Below are 19240 nucleotides of genomic sequence, written 5' to 3'. Positions count from 1 at the left end.
TAAAATGTAAATAATACAGAAAAAAACAAATAACATTCTATAAATGTATTTTATTAACTCAAATAACTTAAAATTAAAATAATTATAAAAAGTTTTTACAGATTTGCCACTTAATTATAAATTTGAAAAAGAGACACTATGTTTTTGGCGCGCCATAGGCATCAGGCATTCTTTCGATCGTATATCTATGTTGAGAAACGTACATGATAGGAACTCCAGGAATTTTTCTAATTCTTCGTTTAAGATCTTTATCATTGGTAGCAACAATGTAACACTTATGTTGAGTTACTCTCTGAACAATGCAGTCATCAGCATAAGTACCTTTATGTGTACAAGCCAACCTTTCAAACCTATAATCTTTAATAATTTTCAGAGCTACTTTGTACTTTGAGCCTAATTTTTCGAGCTCAGCCAACACACAATCAGATATGTAAGGGATGCATTTTGCATACAAGCAGTCCATCATGTTTTGTATAATATCCAACTTATTTCTAATAGAAAAATTAATGAAATTGGTATCCAACAATATATGATACGGTGGCCCCAACTGTGTGTTATATTGGAAGTATAGAGCTGAACTAGCTTGAGGTGCTTCATTTAATTTAATTTTATATGGATCTTCTGGTTTAGTTTTCTTCGGTTGTGCTCTTTTCTCTGCTTTGATCCTTGCATCACTAGGACTAATCATTGTCTTCATTTTAGCAAATCGTTTCTCTGCGATTTTTCTCGTTTTCTTTGCTTTACCCTAAAAATATTTTGGTTATAAAATATAATGAGAAAATATTTCACTTGATATTCTTACCATGTTTGGAACTTTTTAAAAATTATAATAAACTAAGAAAAACACATGAACGTCATGAATTAATAAAACTTGTAGGTTATATTGTGTTAAGATTGAGAAAAAATAGGTTATGTGCATAGAGTACCGAATTATTTCTTTTTCTTGGTTGTAGAGTCACACGAGAATTTCAAGTCAATGTGAAAAATTACCTTCCAGACAATTCAGATACTGGCTGCTTAATTATTAACTTCCAATAAAATAAATAGTGACTATTAATATAGTACCGTCATGAAACGCTCGTTATGAGTTCTTGAAGATAATATGAGCCAATATATAGTTCTGTGGTTTCTGAGGGCGCTTAAATGAACAAGCGCTCAAAGAGTCAAAGCCCTTTCTATAGAAAGAGCCGTCCATAGAGTAAGTATATACATACTTGTTCTATGGATCCGTCTTTGTTTTCAAAATCATTTCAACCTCGGCAATCATTTCTTCATTTGAGCCAAATTTTTTTTCCTGGACCATCTTTTAACCATTCTAATTATCAATGGAGCAGAGTCTGAATAACAGTTTTCAAGCAATTGCTTTGCTAGCACAGAATTTTTTCTCTTAGAAAACTATTTTATCAATATACAAAACTCATTTTTATTCATTTTTCAAACAACAATGAACAATGAATGTAGTGTCCCTTAAACTTCAATTTAAATTTTGACAACACATACCTAAAGAAGTGTTTTTATATTACCCGGTATCAACATCATATTAATGGAGGATATGAAAGGACAAAACAAAATCTCAAACAAAATTTAATCAATAAAAATCAATTACAAAGCTAGGAAATTATGCAATATTCTGGAATAATGAATTAGCAAATGTATTTTCTCATGAGAATAAAACATTTTCACTTCAACAAATCTTTGAATTTGCAATAACAAGTTGTGTATAGCGACATAGAATAGCTCATATATTATTTCATAAGGAAATATATTTCACAATGGCTTCAATGTTATTATCTATAATGGATGACAAAATGGTCAAGTGCAATAATTTATGATGACATAAAACATGGCATTATCCACATCTTTTTATAATTCCTAGAGCCAAACTTAGCAAGCAACAGAACGAATTGAACTTTTGAATGTGCAAAAATTGAGATCACAGTTACAAAGCAATTCATAATTTTACTGCTATTTTAGCATGATAGAATGCAATATCAGGTACTGTTATTGCTCTTCTATGAAAAAATCTGCCTTTTATTTGAATTTTTTTTCAACACATATTGATATATATCAGAACAATTACTGCATACTTACTCTTATAATTAGACTCTTAATATACAGTGGTCTCTTATATTTAAGGGGGAATAATCTTTTTGGATATAAAAATCACACAGAATACTCTCAATTCTGTTTCAAGGTTTGAACTTCACCTTGCAAATCATTTTTTATCCAAGAGTATTCTTAAAATTTGTTATGACATAAGTGTTTCCACCAAAAGCAGCAAAATTAAATTCATAAAGAGAACAATAATGATACAATTGGAAAAATATTCCTTTGAATTTAATTTTTTCCAATTCCTTTAGGTTGTTCGAATCAAAATAATAAATGTCTCCACCTTCTCTCACGAATATGTGAAATATATGATAGTGACTGAAGAAAAATAAAACTAAAAAAAAGACTTAAAATTGGAGTTTAATCTCTATAAATAAGTTTCCTTTAATCTTTAAAAATCTTCATTACTTTAAAAAAAATTTGTTCATGGATAAATATTTATTTATAATGAAACTTATTTTAGTCCTTCTTCTCTTCTTTCTTGCCGAGTGGAACAGCTGCTCTAACCCTGGAATTAAATGATTTTAAACATTACTTAAGATCAATTACACTTGATAAATATTGATTCAATTTGATATTCTACCATAACTTTACAAAAAATAAAATTCATGAATGGCATATGTTTTAAATACTCACTTTGAAGTAACCTCTGCTAATTTTGATTTAACAAATTCTAGGTTGGCATCAATCTGGGTTTTGTTGGTTTCATAGACCTTTGGAAGGGTGAAAAGGGCGACCCATGCTATAAGAAAAAAATTACGTTTTGTGAAAAAAATATGAAGGTTAGATAAGTGATTGGGTATTTCTAGGTTATACTAACGTCAATTTTTTTTTTTTATTTATGAGGGGCAAATATACACCAGTCGTTTGTTCATTCATGCAATAGATTAACTGGATTACGATCTCCCTTTGAATTATACCAAAAAGAACAAACAACAAAAAACAAATTGAGAGGGTTAAGAGTTTAAAAGTAGCTTTAGCTAATCTTCGCCTTTTCAGGGCAAATATATATACATTTGTTGAATAAAGTGGATTTATTATTATTAAAACATCCAGAATGTGGACTTCGCTTAGAACAAATTCTAAGACAGTACTGAGTAAAAGTTGTCTGCTCTTCACAAACTAAACGATCCAAAATGAAATGCTATTTCTTGTACACCATGCATGTGATTTTAAAAGGACAAAAAAATACTTACCAAGAATGACTAGGGTCATGCCATTGAACCATGAGCCAACATAGGTAAGAGTCCACATGAACACTCCAAATTTGATGGAGTCAATCAAATCTTCAACCAAAAATAGCCTTCTGAGGGCTGAGAGTCCAGCATTCACGTGGGCAACGACAACTTCAGAAATTTCCTTGACTTTTTCTGGGGGCAATGAGAGATCGAACTCTAAAAATTCTCTGAAAGAAAAAGAAAAATTGAAGTATGGTTCTACAAATCTATAGAAAACTGCAGGAATTATGAATATATAAAAGAATGCGTTAAACTTAAAATTTGGGTAAATCGATGATGTTCCCTAAAGGCTAACAGAGCCGTAATCGCCCCGATTTAGTAATAATAATAATGGTTTGACAATTGAGAATGTTAATGACATTTCTATTCAGCAAGTCAAGAGGTTAGGACAAAGTTTTATAAAAACTTTTACCCTGTATTATGATTGTTTTCAGTATTTGTGAATTGAATTACTTACTTGAAGGGATGGCCCTCTCCTGTCTTCTGTACTGCTTGAACCACATTCTTGTAAACCCGGAAGGAGATAGTTGCAGTCAGTCCCAATAATGAGAGATAGGCTATTACACTAATTAGGGAGAAGTATGTGAGTGCTAGAAGAACTAATAGTACACCTCCAAAAACAGGCCCGGATTTCTTGGGATCCCTCCAGTATATTAGGCTTTCCACTGAAAAGAAAAAAAAAATTATTTATGAGAATTTTTCAAACATGAACAATTGGAGTGAAGAAAAAAACACTGCAAATTTTACACAATTTTTAAATATCTACACGAGAGATGAAAAAAATATAAAATTATCAATGTAAATTTTTTTTTAATGAATAACTAGCGGCGGAATTCGAAACCTGAGACATTAATTCTTAAGTGCGAATGAAAATTCCAAAAATTCATATTTCCGGAACTTAAAGTGCTAGGATTTCCGTGAAAAATATTGTATACAGTATTGTCGAAGTCTATATACTTTCAATTTCATAGTTATATGCTGTTATTTTTCTGCAAAATGAATTTTTTATAATTAGTTTTCTCTCTCTAGCTAGGATGTTCAATGAGGGATAACAACCGATTTTTGTATTAAATTTCATACCAATAGCTCGTATAGTTTCCAAGAAAAGCTGTGGAAAACTTAAATTCAATTTTTTTTAGATTTTTGGAATTTATACATTCCAAACCGGTAACTGTGAAAATTTCAGGGAGTTTTTCTTCGGACGATTCTAAAGGTTTATCAATGAAAATAAAAAGGAGATTTTAAATCACGTGATTCACCGGTGAATATTGTAATAGTCAATTATTCAGAAATATATTGTTAAGAAAATACCGCAAGCTGATTATTCTAAACACCACTTAGAAGGAATTGTCGAATTTTTTGCTAAGTTGGCTCTTCTGCCAACTATACGTACGTCAAGTTATATTATATAAATATATATATATATTAATATTAATCTAAAAACTACAAAAAAACTATGAGGAAAAATTTCTTCAGAGAAAAATCTAACATTGAATTTTTTTTTGTGATAAATCTAACTGGATTAGAAAAAAATTCGAATCACCGAATGTTTAATTTCTTCTATATGAAGTGTTATGAAACAGTAAATGAAACACGTTGTATATCATTGGAGAAACAAACCAATTTTCAGCGAATTTAAGATACCGACTAAAAGTCACAAAATAAAATGACACATCGAAAGCATCCTTTCAAATTGAACAAATATGACGTCATAACAAAGAGGATCAATCGGAGAGGACACTCTGACCGCACGATCCAACATAAACCCATTCGAATTTATTTAAACAAATCCACCGATGATTCGAGACGATATAAATAGAAGAATTTTTCACATAACATTCGAACCGATCGAATTCAGAGTAAAAGGAAGCATCATCGACAACGGCCTTCTAAAAATAAACGCGATTTTAGCATGCTTGACAATTTTCGTCTTTTCGTCAATTCGACATTAATCTAAATATAAGTGATGGTAAAACTAAAATGGCAAACCAACTTTTTTCACTGTCCGTATTCTTTCAACTTCGAGTCGTCAGGATGGTAGGTAGATAGGAGTAAAAACCTGCAGCTGTTAGCAAATAGCAAAGCACCACACACACACGACAAACGCGTATTGGCAGGCAACTGGAATCGAATCTATATTTTAACGTATAGTACGAGTGTTGCGAATGTCAGAACTCAGGTTGAGCCGTATTCGAGGAATAATAATATGATACTTGAATGGACGTCGATGACTAATCAGAATATACACTTTTGCCAAGGCTGTATCAAGGACGCCCGCGACTTAGTGAAACATGGAAGCCAGAAAACGACTATAAGCGTGTAGGGGTAGGTCAGAGTGGTCCCCATGTGCACACGTCCCTTCCCATTCCCAAGCCAGAGGGGCGGTTTTGTTGTTCTGCTTCCCCCCTGTTGCCGAAAAAAGCATTAAGGATCAGCTGGACCTACACAACCACCCTCGTATATGTTGGTTCAATACAGGGTGACTCATATGAAACAGGGAGATTTTGATTTTGCAAACGGCAAGGTCGTGTAATCTGCGGATAGGGTAGGCCCGTAGAGTAATAAACATAGATAGAGGGAGTATACGCAATTTTTACTTGTCCCCAACATGGTTAGATTACGTTGTGGGATTGTGATATATTTTCAAATACATAATTTTACTATATCGTTATAAATGTATATTATATTGAATGAAATATATTTATTTGTGTGATTCCCGATTAAATATGCAAATTTGAATATTTGGGATACGATATTTTTCCTAATTGTCGAATTTATAATAGGCAGAATATTTATAATTTTCTGTATCTACCTGCTGAAATCCAAGGTTTGGCAACTGTTGCTCTCCTAGTGTCAGTTTCACTTCTTTTGAGCCGCTCGAAGTTTGTTTTCTGAATTTCAGATATATTTAGATATTTATTTCAATACTACAAATGAAGCACAAGAATAAAAATGAAGAAAGCATCACTAGCGTGAAGTCAGGAGCTCATTCATCCATTCGCCAAAAGCGCTCTTGGAGACTACATAACTGTTTATTTCACAAGAAATTGAAGGCTCAATTTTAATTAATTTCTTTACGTTGTCAACTATCACATAAGTCATTTTTACTAAAGAAGTATAAAGTCTCTACGAAACGTCTAATTGAATATTTTTGTAAGAAATAAACACCATCATTACAAACCTGAAACGTACAAATAAAGGAAAATCCTATTGACTATTAGAAAGCAAGTAATCAACATTAATCAGAATATGTGATTTCAAGGATGTAATTGGTGAAAGAATAAACAAACGCTCAAAAGCTCCTGACTTCACATCACAGGGCATTCTTCATTATTTTTTCGATATTCTTATTGATTTTTTTATGATTCTGATAATACTTTCACAACAGAATTTGTAGGAAGCTTGAAATTGTAATTCAAGAAGATGGAAAAAAAAATAACTGATGTTTTGATTACCATGAAATCGACCTAGTTGAGATTTTGAGTGTAGATATAAAATAACAATTTCAAGCATTAAGGAAAACTTGAAGATGGTTTCAACTTCTAAATCACATAAAATGTAAGCAGATTATCGAAAAAAAGGGAAATGTACTGATTTGAAGTTAGAAGCTTTATAGCTCTCTTTCATTCAAGCGCTAACAGCACACTTGGATATAACTACATTTAGAAGGCTTAGGTCTCCAAGGGTGCCATTGGAAGACGAATGACGAGCGCTCAAAAGCTCCTAGCTTCACGTTAGTAATTTCTCAATTCTTCTTCATATGTTTTTTTTTTAAATATTTAAATCAAGTTTGAAATATAGGCCACGTTTTAGAATTTAGATCAATAACCATGAGTTATTGTAAGAATCAAGAATCTACAGTTAGATATCGTTTCATAGATCAACACCTTTTTGACCAATAAACTTTTTTGCGGTGCGCTGCTGGTGGTTTCTGAAACACCTGATAAAATCTTGAAAGAGATTCACTTATTTCCCCCAAACCACTCTAGAGGTCAATATGTATTATAATTATTAGGGATTCACGGCTTGACTTGAGCTTGACTTGAAATGAACTCAAGTTCAAGTTAAGTAGTAGTTTTTCAATGTCAAGTCCTTAATAAATAAATACTTGACTTGGCATTGAAAAACTAGTAATTGACTTGAACTTGAATTGGTTTCAAGTCAAGCTCAAGTCAAGTAGCTTGAATATCAAGTCAAGCCGTGAATCCCTATTAAATACATCCTTCATACTATTATTACACTGCCACCGATCTGAAATCATGTTATCAAACGTATCCAAACCGATAATAGATACCGATATCATTTTTTTCCGTTTGAGCTATATTAATTACTGGAATAAACAAGCTACCAAGTCTCGCAAATCGTATCAAAAAATCTTTTTATCTGCGACACGTAGTTTTAGATCGCAGTTATCACATGAATTTCTCGTGCTCACAGTACCCTGTAATCGATACAATGCGTTGCACACTTGATACACTGTAGGTATCACATTATACTTAATCATTTTACACCTACTAAATGACCTTCACGCTGTGTTGACTTCACCTGCCGACGAACAATTGTTCCTTTGAGGTTCCCATCAATGCATTGTTATTTTTTCTCTGCTCTTCGTTGTACAGGTGGTCCAGATTAGAGAAGTCTATAACGACAAGATCTTCGGAACTGGTTATTTTGATTCATTTTGAATGATTTTACAAAAGAGGTAAAACTATAATTTTGTGAAAAAAAACGACCGTCGTAGAGTGCTGCCCCCTATTTATATGCTCCGTAAAGAGAAAGAAGATGAAGTCAGAAGTGAATGGACCAACTTCGTACACCGTTACAAAGTTTGATCATCGCAGGAGTGCCAGAGAGGAAATAAATGGGCACCTAATGTTTAACTTATAAACGGAAAGCCACTTTTTGGTAATCCCTCTTGAATACTTATATATTCGAAATCGGTAGAAAAATGAGCTGTTACATAATTTACATCGCAAACCACAATGTAGGAAATAAAAAAAAAGGTTTTCATTGAGACAACTAATGACTGAAATTCAATTACATTACCATGGAAGAGAATTTTTGTGTATTGTGAGTATTGTAGATTCTGAATATGTCGATACTTTTTGAATATTAATATTATTTTAAAATAAAATTAAGGGTTTTTCAATGAGAAGTTCCCTTTTGAATAACCAGCTATCTGACCTTCTGAAGCTGTCATCTTTTGACTAAGCCATAACTAAAAATGAAACATTACACGGCAATAGTGAAACTGGTGGAAAAAATTTGAGCTGTTGGGAGTTGTTAAATATTGTTAAGTAAACAATATAACTCTTTGATCAAATAGATTTTACGACGTCTATAAAAATTTATAAACAAATTCTCTCATACCGTATAAGCTTGGGAAGTAAGTAATTTATCTCTAGTTATAATAGTTTGTACTGTGAAAATTCAAAGGAATAGTTACATTCCAATTGACGAGTCGATGTGAAAATGATACAAGTTACCAAAAAGATTTCCTCAAGTGGCTCTGGATATTTATATCTACTTATTATTTAAAATAATAAACTTAACCTATTTTTTTCCATGTGGGTGTTATCTTACAAAAGGAAATTTCTTATCTGACATGAACTACTTCAATTTGTTATAAAATAAATTCAATATTAGTATATTTATCTCATATATAATCCAATATGTGAATCATTGAACCACAAAAATTTGTTGTATGTGTATCGTCTTGAAATTGAATATAGGACACTAAACACAATATATTTTTAACTCTATATTGTTTTTTCCAATGATTTGGAACATTGTATAAGATGAAAGGAAATAAAGATGAAGTTTATTTGCACTGCTTTTTTTTTCAGAAAAAATGCACATATTTGAATGCAATTCATATAAATTTCGAATCGTGATTATTCTTAAAATTTCGAGAAAACGACTGACCCGGCTCTCGTTTATACATGTGTCTATTGCGCTCTTGGAGATCACAGAAGAGATGTGATTTATTATGATTTTATTGTTGTCAGTTGTATATAACCCGAGAAAAAACTCAAAAATAATACAAACTAGGTGAGCGATATTTAAAACAAAATAATTTAATATATGATAATTTCATTGAAGAGTTCTATTGAAATATCAAGTTTAGAACTCCTCGGAAAATTCCAAATTAGAAGCTTCATCTGCCATTCACTGCAACATGAATATTTAGATTGAATCTGAATATGTAGTAACACAGTGATTGTGATATCCTTTCGATATTGAACTTGTATAGTTATTTTTATTACAAACCATACGAGAAATCGATATCTCCTTTATTGCATTCGATATTGAAACGCACGGTAGCCCAAGATAACATTGGCAATGAAATTGGCAGTGAACTTTAGAAGGTTAAAAACACAAAGAAAAACAATTTGAAATGAACCAATTATTTTTTCTTTCATTGTGATAATGAAAACCACAATTAGTTTGATATGTACACCTCGGAAGGAACATATTCAACAACAAAAATGAATTTTTCTTCTTGGTCAAAATTAAATCAAGAACTGAATTAAATCAATTGAATTTTGATTTGAAGTGAAAGAAGGAAATAATTTCTTCTTAATTAAATGAACGTTCCAGGTTTGAGAGAAATTGTAATTTTAGTAATCAGACAAACCAGTTTGGCAGCACACAAAATGGATATTTTTTCTAATTGATGTTAGGAATTGAAAGTTGATCAACTTTTACTTATTCATTAGTATTCGCTGATATGGTTGAGTATAACATAATAGCCGATCCTTATTCTTGATTTCAGTTAAATATGACGTATTTTATTGCAAAAAAAATTCAAGTCGATTCAGTGATTTTTTTCCTTTTCATTGAATACCTTTTATACAGAGTGTTCCTAAATTGGGGGTACAAAGGAAAATGAAAGATTCATATGATAATTTTGAGAAAAAAACGTCCTATGAACATGGGACCCAAACGCTTTGTTTTCGAGATACAGGGTGTTTCTTGTAGTCCTCCTTTTTTGTGAAGATTTTACCAGTTTATCGAATCTTTAATAATTTTCTATCCAGATTGGGTAAAAAAGTACCAAAAGTTATGATTAATTCATTAATCACAGCTTATTAACTGAATCTTCATAATAATTCAGATTTTCCTGAAGTTTTTAGAGAATTATTTGAAAGATACGAAAAAACTACATGAAACCAAATAGTGTAGTAATGGACCAAAATTTGTTTTTACATTTTTCTAAACTAACAGTGGTCCTCCAAAAAAAAAGTTCTGGGGGAAAGAAGCACTGTTACCAAAAAAAATATCATTTGTAGATTTGCATTCCACATTACCATAATACTTTAAATTGGAATATCTATACCAAATTTGATTTGAATATCTTGTGAAGGGAAGGTGCTATGAGAAAAAAAAATAAAATTTTAGCATCCTGTATCTCGAAACCGACGCGTTTGCAGGCCTTTTTAATTTTTTAAAATGATCCGAGGAATCTGTCATTTTCGTTTGTACCTACAATTTATGATCACCCTGTAGAGCATTTCAACTGCATGCACCAAAAAATCAGGATACCAAAACTGATTTTCGAATTAAATATTCACAATTCAATCCATGACAAAATATCAGAAGTTACTTTTCAGGTACATTTTTCCATTCAAGTCCTACAATGTAGATCAAATATCTTGATCCATTGTAAACGTATTGTATTGTTTCACAATCAATATTTGGATTTTCCGCCTATTGATTCAGCAGATCAGACAAAACACCAGATAGCAACTAATTTTTGCAGTTCATTGTAGTAAGTTCTATAATGGTTTCTCAGGGCAGCTCAAGATGTAGGAGGGTAAAATTAAAGTAAGATTACCTAAATGACAGGTGAGATTAAATTTTAGTTTTATTTTAAGTAACCGCAAGAAGAGAATTAGAACAAAAGGTATATGTATATGTATTAGATTAGACGATTATATAAACTGGTTTCAATACTCCACGTTGAAAGAACGTGGCCACAAATTGAAACCCATATGTGTGTTTTATATTCAGCGTTTACAACTATTTTCCTCTATGTCAACTGTCATATTTCTTCGATTTACACGTTGTATTGTAAATGATCGAAGAAATTCAACTTGAAAAATAATATCGCGTAATCCAACAAAAAAAGATACAAAAAACTTGGTTCACCGATTCCTAACAGCTGTTACCGTAAAAAAAAATATGTCTGGACATCTTACCAGGTCCTCTTTCTGGTAGAGGTTCCGCCTGCTCCTGGTACCTTTGTCTACGTCCCATCTTCAGTCCAACAAAACCACAAAACGATTTTTAATACACAGGGTATAAACCCGGTTCGGAGAAAGTTTTCGTTCAACGTTCAACAGAGGCACTTTCAGCGGACCATACGTCGTTCTAAGATCGCGGTTGCGCCCAAAAAAAAAAATTAAGCATGAAGAAAGAACCGTACGCTTCTGTTGGCCGTCGAGTTGTCTGGGTTATCTTGGAACGTTGGCTTCAACAAAAGCGAAAGACATCTCTCCGTCTCCTTCCTATCCGACGTGTAGGCTTCAACCCGTTCCCGGTGCACCAACGTAAAGACGCGTTGGCGCTATCGTGGCATGCTTAAGTAGTGCAAAACGAAAAGTTGCTTACCTAATATCTAGCAACCGTGGCATATAGAGATAAGGATTCGGCGATGCGATCGAAAAGAATTCGTTAATTATGTCGCGGTTGCGTTCCGCGGAACGAGAGCTCAGGTAAGGTTAGGTTGATGACTGCTAGAACCTTTTTTCGGCAAGATAATGTTTTAATAATTTTCACAAAAAACTGCTGTATCATCTTCTGAAATTGCTTTCTACCTCTAAATACGAAGAAGATATTGGGACCCAACACACAACCCTGTGGGACTCCGGTGTTCTACAAGCTCTATAAGTTATGACAAACTTTGACAGATGATAGTTGTGCTTATTCTGAACATTGTTTCTCCTATGAACATAGTTCCTATTCGTTATCGTTTTGAAGGTACAAGAATTTCAGAATAGTATATTCTGAAACAAGTTGCAGAACGGGCTCCTATTCCAACATGAATGCTAAATTCGAACGCATGAGTGTTGAAATTGCATTCTGCAACGATTATTAGACGATATTTTCTCTATTTCAGTCAAGTTTTGTGAATTATTGTCGAAATTCAATGAAAAATTCAGATTATACATCCTAGTGACTTTTGTATTGTATCTTGGCAGTTGGTGTGACTGTTACGCAAATTGACAGATTACGGAATTCGAATTTTGAAATAATGAACAGTGTCAACGTTTGGGGTGGGATTTTGAGCAATGATTTTATGGCAGTGGATGTTATAAATGATGCAGATTTGTATACAATTTTTTTGGAAAACATCCTTCTCGATTTCATTTATGATTTAGAGCTCAACATTGTTGTGAATATGTGCTAACAGCACGATGTTGCACCACCACACATAGGGAGACAAACAGCTGCTTAGTCGAATGAAGATCTCTCGAACAAATGGATAGGTCAAGGGGGACTAATTCCACGGCCACCTCGTTCACCGGATCTCCATCCTTTAGATTTTTATTTATGGGAAAAAGCAAAAACACTAAATCTATCTGGATATGAATTCAGGTTTGTTGGTTCAGAATTCCGAATGAAATCTTCGAAAATTTAGATTTTAGACCTTCGAAACTCATAAAGGACCTACGGGAATAAGCTCTTATATAGCTATTGTTTTTTAATTCGATTAACGTATTCTACACATTCATAAAAAATTATGAGTTGAAAAATATTTTTAACTCCCAGGACTCTAATGACATATTTCTACAAAATAATAAACCCAAACATTGAGACATCACAAGGTGTCGATAGTAGAATCGTTAAATCAAGAATGCAAGCTGGCATTGTGTTCCCCTATTATTCATTAACGATCCAATCTCAACTTATAACTGGAATAATTGGTGACTTAATTACCTGCGCGAGTGTCCAAGTTGGTCACCCACCTGGCATTATTTAACGTTTCAAAAGATATCCTTTATGCCAACATAAATAACTTCTATGGGCGACTTCCAAAAATTATTATTTTCGACACACAAAGACTTCTCATGTTAATGTTTGATACATGGATCGATAAAAGTCAAATCCAAAAGTGAAACGTTACAATAAAAACAAAAATAAAATCAAGAATATTTGCTGTTGGGGTAAATTAGTGATGCGAAGAATCGGATCGTCGATCTTGAAAATTAGGCTATTATTAGTGATTTTTTATGGTCGTAATTTGAAGATTTTGATGTGGACGACGTTTAGTTTCAACAAGACGGCGCTACGTGCCACACAAGCAACGAAACAATATCAATTTTGCAAGAAACGTTTCCTGGTCGTGTTCTTTCTCGATGACCTAATTACAATTGGCCACCGAGATCTTGCGATTTTACACCTTTAGACTTTTTCTTTGGTACCACGTGGAAGATAAGTTCTATGTCAATGCTCCACAATCGATTCAAGGCCTTAAAGATGGAATTCGTTTAGTTATCGAGGACATACAGCTGCAAATGTTAGAATTGGTCATTTTCGTAAGTAATTGCACAAGTGCATCAAAATTACCGATAATTTTGCATGACAGCGTGTTGTCATAAAAACTGCATGAGTTCATTTTCATTTTTGGAGAAAGAGCCCGACACCGAAGGTGGAGTGCTCTTTCTCCAGAAATGAAAATGACCGAATGCAGTTCTTCAAGGAAAACACGCTGGAATGCAAAATTATCCGGTCATTTTGATGCACGAGTGTAATTCGGGGGCACTCCACCTTCGGTGTCGGGCTCTTTCTCCAAAAATGAAAATGAACTCATGCAGTTTTTATGACAACACGCTGTCATGCAAAATTATCGGTAATTTTGATGCACTTGTGCAATTACTTACGAATAAACTGTTACATCACTTGTCAAACTGATGTAGAATGGAATTGCCATAGATTCGAACTGTGTAAGATGCATAGAAACTATGCATCTATGAACAGAACAATTATCGCAGTGCAGTTTCGCTTCCTACAATGCAATTATCGCTGTAATTTTCGATAATTGTTCTCCAGATACATAGAATTTTTGACAGGAGGGAAATATTCAACATTATGAGATTCTGAGCGTCATATTCGAATAATAAATGGAGACAAACAAAATAAAGGAACTAACAAAAAATACAACATAATTAAACCTTACAAAACCTTCACATCGAAAACCAACGCGAGAAATAAAACAAAACAGAACCTTGGGCAACCCCAACTCTTTCGACAGCCAGTTAGGTTAAGGCAGAGATTCAACAGCAAGGTCGTTCGAAAACGGACCCACACCACCAGTGTTGCCACGTCTGGGAGGGGGGGGGTGTCCCCAAAACTGGGGAAATACGACGTCTTTGGGGGAACTGAAGACAATATCCCAGTCATTTGGTATATGGGAGAACCAGCCTTTGAGAACTGTCTGTACTGATCTATTGTCCTTACCAGCCATCTGGTGAAATAAAAGTGATATTGTGCCAATGGGCAAAGCCTTGTAAAATAAGAAAAATAGAGGAGATGTCTAGTTTCTACCCTCTTCAAGGATTTGTACATCTGAAATCTGAAGATTTCTGGATACAGATGCTGGTGAACATGATTTTATAAACCCAGCAACCCTGTTCACACCACACAACTTACGTTTCTCGGACCTCAGCATCATGTCCATGGCTTCGGCAATTCCCTATTAGGAACAAACGGAAAAAAAGTGCACGTTGCACGAAAAAACTACTCGGATCACCCGGGAACGACGTGCTAGAGAGTGTCAAAACCTTCTGGGGATCCGGGAACTAGGGCCTGGCCGCCTTCCAACATAAGCAGTTATATTTGACCACCGAACTCTCTGGGAAAACTCGGCAATTTCTGAGCTGGAAAGAGTCGCGACGCATTCCGACGTCGCGGTGCCATCGCCGGCAAAAGTCGGACGGATTGTCTTCCGGCTTTCGGGCGCATGACGCCGGTCACGTGACCAGCACGCTTGTATCGATCGGCGTGAGATGAGGGTTAAGGTCTCATCTCGACGAGACCTTCGGGGCCTTCGGGCGAACGAAGTGGACAATAGGACTCTTCCACTTTCGATTTTGACGAATACCAAAATGGTATTCTTGACGACCATTCGCAAGGCGTTACGAACGCTACTCTGACAGCCGCTTCAGATAAATGTGTCAACCAGTGTGACCAGATTTAGTAGAAATCTACTTTTTAGTAGATTTTTCGCATTTTCATGGAGTTTTTAGTAGGAAGAAATCCTTTGGTAGATTTTAGTAGATTTTGGTACTTATAAAAAATATAACCGAGATGGTTGGGAATATGGAAATTCGGATGTCTAGACTGTTCCTATGAATCAATTCATTGTTCATTCTCATTGAGGTCCTACGTTCTACGTATTTCTAGAAGAACGTACCTACTTAAACATAATAAACTCATAAAAGTTCTTTGGTGGCTGTCGGCTGAGAATAAATACGAAGAATGATGGAATATCCGAAGGGTGTCTCACATTTGGTATTCTATTTAGTGCAAAAAATATGTCTTAACTGGAATTTCATTGATAAATTTGGGTGGCTGCATATTTCAGATTTCGAATGCCAAATGCAAGAGAATATTTTCGGCTATTAACCGCATCAAAACAAAAAATAGAAACAGATTTCTAAATGAGAAGATAGCATTATTGTAACATGCTGAAGAAGGACTTAAAGAGATAGGCGATTGTTGTCGTTTTCAACCTACAAAAAATATGCTCGAATCGATGGATAGTGAGAATTTATATATGGATGTTAAAGACGATGATTTGACTGCAAATTGATACTGATTCTTCAATTATTTTTTTATGTTCAACTGTAGTATTTCATTTCTTTATTTAATGTTATTTTTATCCCAAAGATTTTAGTTTTTATTTCTATTTATATCCTTTTGTTTATTTAAATATTTAAATTTGTTTGTTTATATTTGCTATTTTGATCCTATATGTTTTTGTTCGTTTTTTTTCCTTTTTTTTTGTCGTTTAAATTTTGAAATGAAATCTTGTTTTATTTTCGAATCTGTACGCATCTGTACTGTTTATCCTATTCATGAAGTAAAATTTAACCATAAGAGAAATTAGATGAAGTGTATTCTGATTAATGTTAAAATCTAATGCAGCGTCATCTGTGAAATTTTGTCAAAAAATATGTTAGTAGATTTTTAGTAGATTTTTGAACGGTGTTGGTAGATTTTTAGTAGATTTCTGCGGCAAGTTTAGTAGATTCACCATATTTCAATCTGGTCACGCTGGTGTCAACAACGCCATTCCTGACGTGTCTCAATGTACAAAAGCCATAGACGTCAAATAATGTTATTCTAAAGGGTGTTTTTTTAGAGCTATAGAACTTTAAATTGCAATAAAACAACGATGGATTATTCGATTGACATGAATTTTATTTATCCGCAAGATAATCTTGTGGCAATACATTTTGAATATGATTTCTGGCATATGACCGCCACGGCTGGCTCGGATATAGTCCAATCTGGAAGTCCAATTTTCGATGACTTTTTTCCACATTTGTGGCCGTATATCGGCAATATCACGGCGAATGTTGTCTTCCAAATGGTCAAGGGTTTGTGGCTTATATGCATAGACCAATGACTTAACATAGCCCCACCGAAAGTAGTCTAGCGGTGTTAAATCTCAAGATCTTGGTGGCCATTCACAGGTCCGAAACGTGAAATTAGGCGGTCACCAAACGTGTCTTTCAATAAATCGATTGTGGCACGAGCTGTGTGACATGTTGCGCCGTCTTGTTGGTACCACAGCTCCTGGACATCATGGTTGTTCAATTCAGGAATGAAAAAGTTAGTAATCATGGCTCTATACCGATCACCATTGACTGTAACGTTCTGGCCATAATCGTTTTTGAAGAAGTACGGACCAATGATTCCACCAGCCCATAAAGCGCACCAAACAGTCAGTTTTTCTGGATGTAACGGTGTTTCGACATACACTTGAGGATTAGCTTCACTCCAAATGCGGCAGTTTTGTTTGTTGACGTAGCCATTCAACCAGAAGTGCGCTTCATCGCTAAACAAAATAAAATGGACGTAGTGCGCGATACGTATTCCGCACAGAACCATTATTTTCGAAATAAAATTGCACTATTTGCAAGCGTTGTTCAGGCGTGAGTCTATGATGAATTGCCAAACCAAACTGAGAATAAATCACTTGACAGCTGTTAAATCGGTCGCTATCTTGAACAGTAATGCCAACTTAAAGTTATATACCTTGAAAAAAAACACCCGTTATGTGGATTTTGGTAATGTCATAAATTTCAGCTACTGTAAACTTCTATCTCTTTTGCAGTTAGGGCATTAGCCTTTTACTGCTTCATCTCGATGTTATTCACCTCTGGCGAAGTAGTAGTTCTGCTCAAGCAGGTGGCAATATGCCAATAAATAATATTTGTTAACTGCTAACTACACAGTCTCTGTGCCAGTCGATATTCGGCTTAACCAAGCACTTCCTAGGAAATCATCGTAGTCGCAAGCCTCCTTTTTGGGTTTACATGATTTACGCTTTTGAAGGTCTTCACACTTATTAGGTGTACAACTTTGCTTCCGCCGTTTTGCAATAGATGGCTGTAGCTATTAAGTGGTAGTCGAAATGAATAGATCGTAAATGTCATACAATAAGCTTAGGTATTTGTAAACTTAACGTCATCGAAATATTAGTCGATTTGTGTCTGCATCATATAGTTATTCTCGATTAAACATGTTTGCTTACGAGCCAAATCCTCGTCATTTGCGGGAGGTTTTAATTTTCTGCTTTAATATGAAGAAATCTGCGGATGAGGCTCATCGAATGCTCTCAAATACCTATGATGAGGACGCTATTAGTGAAAGAACGTGCCGAGAGTGGTTTCAACGCTTCAAGAACGGTGATTTTGACGTCGAAGACCAGCATGGCGGTGGAAAAGAGAAGGTTTTCGAAGATGCAGAATTGGAGGCATTACTTGATCAAGACTCGTGTCAAACGCAACAAGAATTGGCAGAATTATCAAGCTAGACAAGCGTAAGACATGAACGGACGAATGGTGTTCATGCAAAGAAGAATCCTGTAGGAAAGAGAAACTTTGCTGCTTTTGCAAAGGAGCGTTAGCAACGATGCCGCTGCTGTCTTTCCCTTCGTGACAGCTGATGTGATGTGTTCTTTCCAAGTGAGCTTCTTGTCAAGTATCACTCTAAGATACTCAACATTCCCTCTTTCGCCTGAAGAGAACAGCCTCGTTCAGAATTCTTCTTCAATTCTACATCGAGCGAGCCATGACTGAAGTCTAGAGATAGCTCCTTGCAGGTACTTCGTTGCCAATGACAATAAGGTAATATTGTCAGCGTAGACAATGGAGGTTCTCTCCATTTTCGGCATGACGGTTACATATAATGTAAACAATAACGGTGTCAGTAGAGAACCTTGCGGGATCCCAGCTTAAAGTGTTTTCTAGAAGACAGTAACTTGTAGACAAATTTGAAAGTTGACAAGAAATTCATGAAAACTGAAATTTACGGATAACTTGGCAGTTCTCAACTTCCGCAGAAGATATTTAATGATGGGTATGAGTTCACATCTATTCATTAATTCAACATTTCCTTTTCCCTTCAAAGGATAGTAAGGTACTTCTAACAAATTTTCCTTATAACCATAAAATACGAGACATGAAATCCTCTACTTGTTGACACCAGCTGTATAATTATAGCAAGGTGCAGATTTAGAAAAGAATAGCATTTTTTTACAACTTATTCAAATTTTTGTTGTATAATAACTTATCGTTCTCTTCAAGTGATATGATAAAGGAAAAATTGATAAGGATAATATACTTAAATAGTAAAACCAGACGTTCTTTTCTATTTTT

General features: G+C 34.3%; 3 protein-coding genes across 4 annotated transcripts in view; 1 reads left to right on the top strand and 2 right to left on the bottom strand.

The window, feature by feature from the left end:
• Positions 1 to 35: 35 nt before the first annotated feature.
• On the bottom strand, positions 36 to 945 carry LOC123684756 (rRNA-processing protein FCF1 homolog). The gene is made up of 2 exons (XM_045624182.1): positions 803 to 945; positions 36 to 745 (listed from the first exon to the last, which is right to left on the bottom strand). The coding sequence occupies exons 1-2, from the start codon at positions 803 to 805 to the stop codon at positions 137 to 139; spliced, it is 612 nt and encodes a 203-aa protein (XP_045480138.1). The 5' UTR covers positions 806 to 945; the 3' UTR covers positions 36 to 136.
• A 1506-nt stretch (positions 946 to 2451) lies between these two features.
• LOC123684904 (reticulon-1-like) overlaps positions 2452 to 19240 on the bottom strand; it is a 40216-nt gene continuing 23427 nt past the window's right edge. For both annotated transcript variants that reach the window (XM_045624407.1, XM_045624408.1), the window contains 4 exons: positions 3805 to 4012; positions 3306 to 3514; positions 2746 to 2851; positions 2452 to 2617 (listed from right to left, as the gene is read on the bottom strand). In XM_045624407.1, the coding sequence (XP_045480363.1) occupies positions 2569 to 2617; positions 2746 to 2851; positions 3306 to 3514; positions 3805 to 4012 (572 nt within the window). In that variant the 3' untranslated portion in view covers positions 2452 to 2568. The remainder of the gene's footprint in view (positions 2618 to 2745; positions 2852 to 3305; positions 3515 to 3804; positions 4013 to 19240) is intronic.
• Positions 11123 to 19240, top strand: part of LOC123684907 (neuroglobin-like) — a 104968-nt gene continuing 96850 nt past the window's right edge. Inside the window, exon 1 of the mRNA XM_045624413.1 lies at positions 11123 to 11195. The gene's annotated coding sequence lies outside the window, so the exon portion shown is untranslated. The remainder of the gene's footprint in view (positions 11196 to 19240) is intronic.

Source organism: Harmonia axyridis, chromosome 7 (genome assembly GCF_914767665.1).
Source record: "Harmonia axyridis chromosome 7, icHarAxyr1.1, whole genome shotgun sequence".
NCBI classification, from domain to species: domain Eukaryota; kingdom Metazoa; phylum Arthropoda; class Insecta; order Coleoptera; family Coccinellidae; genus Harmonia; species Harmonia axyridis.
The sequence above is the reverse complement of the archived record's forward strand: the minus strand, read 5'-3'. Positions and strand labels throughout refer to the sequence as shown.